The sequence below is a fragment of the Nicotiana tabacum genome, chromosome 5, assembly GCF_000715075.1.
Source record: "Nicotiana tabacum cultivar K326 chromosome 5, ASM71507v2, whole genome shotgun sequence".
Taxonomy (NCBI): Eukaryota; Viridiplantae; Streptophyta; class Magnoliopsida; order Solanales; family Solanaceae; genus Nicotiana; species Nicotiana tabacum.
In genome coordinates, this window is record NC_134084.1 from 105672813 (window position 1) to 105684027 (window position 11215).

The window sequence follows — 11215 nt, forward strand, 5'->3', positions numbered from 1 at the left end:
GCTTTATCGAGAGCTAAAAAAGATGAGTGGATGAAAGCAATGAAAGAAGAATTAGAGTCCATGAAAACCAACAATGTCTGGAATCTAGTTGACCTTCCGCCTGGGCGTAGAGCCATTGGGAACAAATGGGTTCTCAAAGTCAAACGCAAAGCGGATGGGTCAATAGAAAGATACAAGGCACGGTTGGTGGAAAAATGTTTTACTTAAGAAGTTGGAAGAGATTATGAGGAAATATTTTTATCACTTGTAAAGTTTACCTCAATTCACTTACTTTTGGCTATTGTTGCACGTTTGGATTTGGAATTGCATTAAATGGACGTGAAGATAACTTTTTTCAATGAAGAACTAAACGAAGAAATCCACATAGAACAACCTGTAGGCTTCATCGTTAAAGGTCAAGAAAAGAAGGTCTGTAAATTGAAAAGATCTATTTATGGTCTGAAGAAATCTTCAAAGCAATGGTATTTACGATTTTACAAGGAGGTGATCTCGTATGATTTCACCATGATAAATGAAGACCATTGCATTTATGTGAAGAAGTCCAATGAGATGTTCATAATTCTTTCTCTTTATGTGGATGGTATTTTATTAGCCAGAAATGATTTGGAGTATTTGAAGACTATCAAGTCATGGCTTTCAATGTCATTTAACATGAAAGATATGGGTGAGACCGACTATATCCTTGGAGTTAAGATTTAAAGAGACCGTTCCAAAAAGTTATTGAGTCTATCTCAAGAAACTTATATAAAGAAAATTTTGGAGCTTTTTCGCATAATAGTTGCAAATCCATGGATACTCCTATAGCGAGAGGTGAAACTTTAAGCCTTGAAATGTGTCCCAAGAGTGAAAATGAAAAGGAAGACATGTCTCGAGTTTTATATTCAAGTGTTGTCGGGAGCTTGATGTACGTTATGATATGTACTCGCTCAGACATTTGTTATGTCGTAGGTCTGGTTAGCAGGTATCAATCCAATCCTAGAAGAGATCATTGGAAAACTATGAAGAGAATTTTTAGATACCTGAAAGGAACTGCAGATTATTCACTATGTTATAATGGAAATAATTTATACTTGAGAGGATATACAGAAGTTGATTGGGCTAGTGACCGGAATGATAGAAAATCAATATCCGGTTATGCCTTCTTACTAAATGGTGGTGCTATATCATGGAAAAGTAAGAAACAAACATGTACAACCATTTCAACGATGGAAGCTGAGTTAGTGGCTTGTGCGTCTGCAGTACAAGAAGGTGTTTGGTTGAAGAGATTTTTTGAGTATTGGATATTACAAAGAACTCTCAGGGTCTCATGACTCTATATTGTGATAGTCAAGCGGCTATTGCATATACAAAATATCCTAAGTATCACAGCAAGACCAAACACATTGACATCAAGTATAACTTTGTGAGAGACATAGTAGCAAGTGGGGAGATTAATTGACAGTACATTCCTAGCGAAGCATGATAGCTGATCCTTTTACAAAAACAATATCTAGAGACCTGTTTGAGAAACATGTTATGGCTCTAGGTTTGCGAAGGATATGAACATATATTGTAAAATGATTTTAATGTTATAATATACTCATCAATATTTAACTCTTGAATTTATGCTTATATCTTGTATGCATGTGATGAATGTTTTGTTGATAAAGTGTGTCGAACAAGTCGCGAGATTGGATCTCTCACACGAGCAATCGCCTCTTACATTAAGAATCGTGAAGAGATGAGACCTTATAGAACCTTGGATAATGCGAGGTTATATTTACTTGTAAAGGTCGGTCTTGACAACTAATCAGACTTACGAATTTCACTATTCGATTATGACTTGTTTTGTAAGCTAGATGCGAGTTTCTCTAAGAAGATGGTTTAAGGATTATTGAAGTGAGAAACTCGGGTTAGACATTTGGAGGTGTCTAGACCAAAATCTGTACGGTGTTGAATGATTAAAAGAATAAGGAACACACGCCAATATAAGGTGAGAGCACCGTAACATGTGTTTCATACCGCGTGTGCTATCGACCATGGGATAATGGAAGAATGAATCTCTAATTCTTCATTGAGTGAGATCCCAAAGAAGTTATATCAACTTTTATTAGAATACCCTTTGACCTTTTACTGTCTCTTGAAGTGACAATCAATGTTGCTACTTTAGCATGTCACTAATAGTCATGAGTGATTCGGCAATGCAGTACATGTCTAGGAAAGCAGTTGATTTGGAATGAAAAGATTCGAGTAGAAAGGGAAGACGACTAAAATTTAGTAATTTAACATGTATTCATAGGCCGACCATTACACTTACCATGAGGTATTGGGTGTAATTGTGGATACAAAGTTAAACATGAACTCGAGTTCACCTCTTTTCGAGGATGAGAGATCGGATAACTAGCTACTAGAGTAGCCAACAATGTCTGGGATATTGCGAGTAATAATAAGATCCTCTTGGTAGTAGTGAATCTTTTCCACATGTGATTGGATTTCTACATAGAGCTATTAAACAACCTTAAAGGGTGTAAGAATAATGTAGCTCTTAATGCTCGCAGGTCGCACGATCTATTTACCAGTATGAATTACGTATGTTATTCACATGGCACTGGTTTAATTTGGGTCTAGCCCATCATGTGCAAAGTTGGAGATGTTGGATATTGCGTTTGGGTCACGGGTCGCCCATATGGACTGACCCTACCATTTAGAGGAGATAAAACCTAAAAGAGGTTACCTATGGAGTTAAAACACAGGTAAATAAAAGAAAAAACTACTGCACATTAGAAAAATAATGGGAACGTGCGATTGTGTGAGTGGTAGTTTTTTTTCTTATTTTTATGTGTTTTAACTCCCTAGGTAACCTCTTTTAGGTTTTATCTCCTCTAAATGGGTAGGGTCAGTCCATATGGGCGACCCGTGACCCCTCTCTGTCCTTTATATATATTTTTTCCTCAACAGAGAAAAAAATAATGAAGTGATTCTCCCTAAAGAAAGAAGCACATCGTGATACACAAAAACAAGACATTTAGTTCGTGAACAAGAATTTCGTTTCCAAGAGAGACGATATCAGATTCGGGCAATTGATTGGAACAGATTCTGCAAAAAACTTTTGCTGTTGTTAACAGGTACACAAATTCGATGTCCCTGTTACTCGATTTTAACTATCACAATCTTTAATAATAGTTGGCTACATATTAAACTATTTGATTGAAGACAAACGTTCAGATGGAATACTCGCTTTCTCAGTTCTTAGTTCCCGAAGGAAAAGTCTTTCTTAATCCCTAAGCCAGATGCTAAACGAACAAAATGATTATGTCTACATTTAGAATCTTAAAAGAACATAATTATAGTCTCTTGCCTTTCTGATTTATACTCTCATTAATAAAGCAAATTTCAAAAAAAAAAAAAAAAAAAAAAAAGAAAGTAAAAGAACATGGAATTTGAGCAAAGAAAAAGAAAAAAGAAGAGGGGGAAAAAGGCAAAGGTGAAAACAACAATACTTTTACTTTTGGTCTGTAAAAAAAACAAATTTCATAAGGAAAGTTCATTGGGAACAGTCTTCTTTGGAAAAAAAAATTTGAGTTTTAATGAAAAGAAGGAAACCTTATCCTTTTTCTTTTATTCCTCCAATCTAGAAAAGGAAAAAGAATGAGAAAAAATGTCGGTGACATTAATGAAAAATCTCTTTTTTCTTTTTTCGTATGAATTCTATTATCCTCTGATGCCAATGATTGTCACAAATTAAAGCATGTGCATCTCACAGCTCAAGTACTCAAGCAGGAGGGGAAAAAAATTCTAAACATGCAACTTTGTAAGTGTTAGAACTTAGAAGCAGCAAGCAAACTTTTTCACTTTTTCACTTTTTCTCTCTCAAAAAATTCATGAAATGACTAAGAAAATAGAAAGTGATTACCACTGAAAAATAGTTGCTAAAACTGAAGTATGTGTCTAGTTTTATATAACTATGATGCTTGGGCTAGCGTGCACACATTTTGATTAATTTTAAAGAGAATTTGTTACATCTCCCCAACATAAGTATTGAGTAATTCTGCTGACTAAAGCTTGGACAAACAAAAAGAAATCACTTAATATTTTTATCTTCGCTGAAATTTATCTATTAGACTCTAAGCATTTAGCTTAGACGATGTGGATTTTCAACATTTTCCTTTTTTTATTATCTTTTACACCATTTTCTTATGGGGAAAAAAAACTTACACATTATCATTTATTATTTTCGTTTCAGCATGGCCATACGAGGAAAGGGGAGTTTCGGAGTAATGATAAATGTTTCTTCATATGACCTATAGGTTATGAGTTCGAGCTAAGGAAGTAGCCACTAATGCTTGCATTAGTGTGGCTGTCTATATTACACCTCTTGAGGTGCGGCCCTTCTCCGAACCCTATGTGAACGCGGAATACCTTGTGCATCGGAGTGCCCATGACAATATGAACTCCCACCATTTTTAGCATTTGCTATTTTATTCATCAAATTACAACTTTGGATGTCTTATTATAGAGTCCGCTGGTACAGTGAAAGGTGAGACATGATAGACTTTACCATGATAATGTAATTATGCTATTCTTGGAGTACACTATCAACACAACTTGTTCCTTTTCTCCTAGGAGTTCCCAAAGTAAATAGGAGTATATGGTTCAAATCTCATTATTGTTTGTTGTAAAGATACCTGGTTAGAAGCATAAATTTTTTATTACTTTTTCTATGCATTTGTGATATGCCTGAATCATTCAAGGCAAGAATAGTAATAGAGAGGGTCCACCCTCCATAAGTTTACTAAATATTTCTAGAAAGGAAGGAGCTGATGATGCATGTTTGTTATCTAGTTAATCATACATATTGTTTGTATCTTTCAAATCATGCAATAATAATGATATGCATCATAGTGATCTTCCCAGTCCTCCATTTCTTTATAAGAAAATCATATCATATGTACTTAGAGGGGGATGATACAACATATGACCTAAATATATATGCGAAAAATTCATAAAATTTTAATAAATACTAAATCTTAAATAATTTGAACTCATATATAATAAAATTTTAATAAATACTATAAGAACATTAAACTCATAAATAATAAATAAAGACTAGAGAGTATACAAGATACAAAAGAAAAGCTGGTAGATGTCGACATTTGCTTTCCAGAATATGTAATTTGTGTTTTTTTTTAAATCTTGAGGCTTAGCGAGCATCGCACCCTTCCTAGAAGGTGGTTGTGTTCCTAAGTGCTCTGTAGGTGTATTAATGTGGTGGTTAGTGGTAATTTTCACAGGTTATAAAAAAAAATATTAAACTTGAATCCATAAATTATTTAAATTTAGATTTGCCTCTGTTAATGCAATGTAACTATGACCATCAATCACGGATAAGGATTTTTACTCATGCATTTTATTTCCAAAAGTATTCAAGATGGCTCATGGTTTTTTTACCATCAAATGATGCTTCAATATGTGCACTAGCTATCGCATCCTAATTGGGGAGAATATAAGCATACAGAACAAAGCATGCCATTGATTATATAATTTTATTGACAAATTGGCACCTTATAAGTAACTTTATTTGGTAGAGATTTTGGTCCAGTCCGCCTCTGCATTTGTTATATTTAATAAAACCCGGCACTATTAGTTACCAAAAAAACATCGGCACTTAGTGACGTAATAGAATAAGAGAGGTTATTATGCCATGAGATCTGAGGTTGCGATAGTGGAAAGATAAGCCAAAAAATGGAGGAGAAAAGAATCTGGATGTCCTAAAAGGATGAATCTTGAACGAAGAGAAATAAACATATAGCATTAAGTAATTCTATTTGGAAGTTGTATTTACAAAAACTTTTAGTACAGAAAAAAGAGGTTGTCATAACTCTTTGACCTCCTATTTGAAAGACAAGAAACCAATAAAGTAAAAGTGAAGAAATAAATAAAGAAACTCATCTCATCACATAATAATAGCTAGCTAGATTCTATTCTTTTACAGCTCTTGAATTTTGGAAAAAAATACATCTGTCAACACTATGAAGCAGCCCAATATCATCAATATTGGACAAATCTTCATCTCTTTCTTGATCATAATCAATGGAGATATTCAAATCCAAAGAAACACAAGGGCTTGTTGTAGTTTCTTCAGATGATTTTTGCTTCACAGTAGGAGAACAAGCTCTTGATTTAGAACTAAAACTCTCATAACTCAAAATGATAATGGCATCATTTAGACTCAATTCTTCACCACTTGAATTTGTGACAATTCCTCTTTCAATAGCTTTCTTGATTCCCCTTTGAGAAAAATAATCCACTTGATCAACATCCTCTAAGTAGAAAACACAATGAGAATTATTTGAAGAAACTATTGCTTGAGCAAATTTGTCAATGTAGCTCCAACTTTGTTCATTTCTTGACCTTTTGTTCCTAAAATCTTCTGTTGAATCTGCCTTAAAGCTGCTCAAAGCAATTGATACAAAATTAAAATATGATCCAAACACAATCTTTGCCAATTCTCTAGCAATTGTCTCCTTGGCTTGAACATCAGGACCTTGGAAAAATAACCAAGTTTCTTCTTTTGCTTCACTACCAATATTTAGTGATATTTCTTTTCTTCTAATCATTCCAGACCTGCATTGCAATATTGTGGAAGCAATTTCTTGAATAATATCCTTTTGCCATGGGACTATTTCCTCTAATGCATTGGACAAAATGTTCAAATTTTCAGAATTGAACTCCTTCAACTTTGGAACACACTCCATTTCCATAACAACTTCACTTGAATTCGAAGCAGAATTAGGGTTAGAATTTGGATTAGATGATAATAATGCAGCACTTGTTTGGTCGTTGTGGTCAGGAATGTAGATTCTTAAACTTGTCTCACATGTTTTGCTCTTTGCCCAAAATGGCAAATTATGGTCCAAATTTGCATTTGAAGAAGGAAAGGACAAACTTCTTTCAAAACTTTTGGTCTGTTTATGCATAGAACTGCATGTTGTAGTCCACTTGTTGTGTAGCTCTTTGACCGATACACAGTTCTGAATTGGGAAAAGAAAAGTTAGTTACTAGAAAAAAGAGAAAGGAAAAGAAGGCGTTGCTTTGATGTTGGAAAGCTAAAAAGATTCGAAAATAACCTGATCATTATTAGGAGTACTATTTCTTTGCCTCTCATCTTTAAGCCATGAAGGTAGACTTGACAACGTAGACTCACTGGTCAGAAAATTCCAAGACAAAAATGAACTATGAGTTTGATATAAACGACATATTGCTCAAGAACTGCATGCAAGTTTTTTTTTTTTTTTTTTGGTTGGGGGGGGGGGGGGGGAGTGTTGTTGGAGAAACTAAAGGGTCATTCACAAATTAAGTGGGAGGAAAAGAAAGCAAAAGGAAAAAAGTGACGATGAAGAAGAAGAAGATCGAGAAACAACGATGCTTTTGAGGAATATTTATAGAAAACATAAAAGAGGGCAAATGCTTCTATTCTTTCTCTTTCTCTTTTTCACCACAAAATCTTGGGCTGCTCTCTTCATCAAAAGAAATTCGAAGAAATCTTTTAGTATTAGTTTTTGACTGTTGGGTTTTGTTGCTCGAATTCTCAAAAACTATTTTGTTGCACCCGTATTTGATCCTCTAAAATGCATAATATTTGGAGGATCATCAAACACAATAACCGGGTATTTTTAGAAGATCCGAGGAACATAGTCGTAAGGCATATACAAATGGCATAGGAAATCCAAGAAAATATGGAAGATAATGAAATACAAAATCAGGCTCCAATTGAAAGTAAAATTTGAATTAAAAAAATCAAGAAAGAATGAAATCATAATTAGCCAGTGAAAACAGTTTTACCTGTCAGGTTTAAGACTGAGGGCCAAACTGCCACCAGGGACTGTAACAGGATGCAGACCCCAAATAGATTCCAATGAATTGTTACCACTTTTGCATCTCATGTAAGTTTGAAATGTTGCAATTCCCACAAGCCAAATTTTTTCATTTTCCCCAAAACTACATACCAATCTCCCAATTTCCATAATCATGTGCTCCACAGAACAATAGTAGCTAATTCCCCCTTGCCCACCACAACTATTAACCCTAAAATCAGCAATCCATTTAAGATCACCCAAGTACAAAACAACTCCTTTTGCTCCTAAACTCTTAACAAGACAAGTCAACTCACCTATTCTTTGTTCAACTTCTTCTCTTTGGATATTACCAAAAGTTAAAAGTGGTAAACTAATGAACTTAACTTCTTTTAAAACTTGAGGAACATCTCTATTATCAACTTTATTCATCACCCCTTTAATCACACCTTCTAAACTATCAAGACATTCACCAACTATCACAATACTTTTCTTTCTTTTGCTCATTAAACTTTCCACTACACTCATCACATCCTCATCTTTAACAAAAATAGGACAGATTACTTTATTGCTTGTTAGTACTTGGTTAATTTCTTTACTTGAATTAGGAGAAGGATTTTGAGAGCAAAGCTCTAAAGAAACAGCTTGTTCCACATTACTTTTGACTTGAGGACTAGAAAAACCAGCTTCCCTCATAACCCTACTCACACTAGGATCATCTAATATAGAAATAATAAGTTGCTCAAGCTCTATTTTCACAGCTAAAAGAGGCTGCTGTTGATTCTCAATCGATCCTCGCCTTTGGTGGGCTTGGGCTCGCTTGAAGGCAGCAATAAGCGCGTTAGAAATGGAAGGATATTGAGATTGATGATGATGGCCATGGCCCAATAACATGGGGCTAGAAGATGATGCAGGAAGGCGATTGAGCGCGACGTTGAAGCAAAGCTCTAGGGCTTTGCATTGGAGAGGATGAGAATGAGATTGAAGACAAGCTGTTTTGAGTATACCATTTGAAGAAGAAAGCATTGTGTTTGCTACATGGAGAGGTGTTACTTGGGCATGGCCGCGACGTTTAGCAAGTTGCACAGCTTGTTTTACAACAGCTGCTGCTTCAGTTGTTAGAGCTTGTTGTATTGTGCAGCCTCCTGTTCTCATATTTTGATGAAATATTCACTTTCAAAGAAGAAAAAAAGAAGTTGGAAAGTTGTAGGATTAAGGAATTGAAAATCTTGGTTTCATGTGTAACAAGTTAGGAGTAGTAAAAATAGAAAGAAGCTAGAAACTAGATAGTTTAATTTCTGCTGTAATTGACTGAAATTGAAGAGGAGATCCAAGAACTCAAGAAAACCTTAAGAAGCCTTCACAAAGATTACAAAAGCTGAAACAATTCTAGGATTGTGTAGAGAGAGAAGAACAGAATTGAAGAAATAATATAAGGGGGAGGAGATATTATATGCATATATTTTGCAGTGAGAGTGTAGGGTTTTGGGGGGGGGGGGGGGTTCTTTTCTTGTAAGTGAGGTAAAATTTTGGGGTTCAAAGGAAATTTTGTAGTGGAAAGTGGAATGCATGTGCTGACAAGGAGGAGGAATTATACCAGTATTAAAGGCAACTCAGCTTTACTCTGCTTGAATACACACATTACTCAGTACACTCTCCGGTTCACAATAATTGAACAGTTTCCTTTTAGCAAGCCCATTAAAAAAATATTAAATTCTATATAAAATATTTAGTACGACTAAATTACCCTTATTAATTATTGGTCACATAATTGTAGTGAGGAGTGAGAAAACCTTTTAGGGATATGCACATAAGGGTAAAAGAGTAAAAATAAATTGAATTTTTTCTTGATTACCTAACTGAACACTTATTTTGAATTAAAATAAAAAAGTAAACTAGTCACTTATTATTAACGGAGGGAATATAAATATACAAAGAAATCTACTTTTAGGACATGGAATGTGGAAGTGGAACTCTCCCTTTCATGCAATTATTATACTAGTCTTTAGCTATTTAATTCATAAAGGTGATATAGTATTGGATATATATGAACGCATCTATATTGTACAGCAAAATCTTGGTCTGATCGTACATCAATTTTTAGTGGTTATAGCATTTTGACATGCACCTGGAGAAAAAGGTACAAGATTGGAAATAGCTCGACTAGATACAACACTAGATATTAACTTTAACTCAAAAGACGGAATTTCCTCAAACCTCTCCCTACTCAAAAGCACAAAAAAAAAAAAAAGAATATATGAATTTCAAAAAGAAAAATGCTTTACAAAATCTATATCTTAACTTTTCTGAAAAATATTATGGAAATCTGAGGTTAGTTTATTAAAGAAATTAATTTCTAACTTTAATGCCTTCGCTCCTCCAATTAGTAGAAATCTTTGAATCGTTTAGCAACTAGTTGAAAAGGAATTAAATGTGACTGCCTCATGTATTTGAAAAGAAGAGGAGGAGAAATTAGTTCTTTTTTTATTTTTATTTTTAGGAATCACTCTTGCAAAAGGCCTATGAAGTTCTAACTTCTAAATTCTAATCAACCTAGCGGCGAATCCAATTATAATATGGTTTTGGACATTCGCCAGAATACTGATGTTTTAAGATGGAACTTATTATATGTGTGAAAAATAAGTATAAACATATAGTTTAATAGATATATTTAGAATTCGTTTTCTTATTTTATTTTATTTTTGGTTGAAACAGGAAGTATTTTATTAAATACTAAGGAATATTGCACAGATCGCTCATAGCCATCCCATTGGGATCGAAACGGTGAGATGTTACAAAAGTAGCAGTACTATGAACAACATTAACATTCCCCATACTAGCTAGCTAGTACATTACAAACTTCTTTTGGCTAAGGCGATCAATGTGTTGTAGAGTTTATCTGGGCAGTTGAAAACATTGCATAACGTGGTTTGGAATATTGTTGAAGGTGGATTGGATTAAAGTAGCTCGCCCAGCTAGGTCTAGACAATTTATTTTCCAATTTTCAAGCCTGGATCTTATGTTGTCTAATATGTAGAGGAAATCCTTTGGTTTTGGATACTTGCGAACAATTTGCTGAAACTACACTGCTAGAAACACATGGATTTCCCACAGCGTAATCAGTGAGAAACTGGTGGGAAAATCGAGTTTTCACACCGTATTCCCACTATAACAAGTCACCAGGAAAACACTTGGCGGGAAATATCTTCCCAGAGAAGCGGTGAAATAAAGTATGAACTTTTCCACTGATAATTGTGGGAAATATGCAAGTTCAGAAAAATAAAGTATGAACATTCTCACCGATATCCATGTGAAATGTGTTAATTCTGAAAATAAAAATATGAACTTTTCCACCGATATCAGTGGGATAAATGCAAATTATG

At 34.4% G+C, this 11215-nt stretch overlaps 2 protein-coding genes across 2 annotated transcripts; one reads left to right on the forward strand and one right to left on the reverse strand.

Annotated features, from left to right (window-relative positions):
* The first annotated feature begins 788 nt into the window (after positions 1 to 788).
* LOC142180896 (secreted RxLR effector protein 161-like) lies at positions 789 to 1310 on the forward strand. The gene has a single exon (XM_075253002.1). It carries the CDS (start codon positions 789 to 791, stop codon positions 1308 to 1310), a length of 522 nt encoding a protein of 173 aa, XP_075109103.1.
* A 4605-nt stretch (positions 1311 to 5915) lies between these two features.
* On the reverse strand, positions 5916 to 9233 carry LOC107766454 (protein SMAX1-LIKE 3-like). Its single transcript, XM_016585235.2, has 3 exons — positions 7822 to 9233; positions 7107 to 7182; positions 5916 to 7010 (listed from the first exon to the last, which is right to left on the reverse strand). The coding sequence occupies exons 1-3, from the start codon at positions 8985 to 8987 to the stop codon at positions 5958 to 5960; spliced, it is 2295 nt and encodes a 764-aa protein (XP_016440721.2). The 5' UTR covers positions 8988 to 9233; the 3' UTR covers positions 5916 to 5957.
* Positions 9234 to 11215: the final 1982 nt, after the last annotated feature.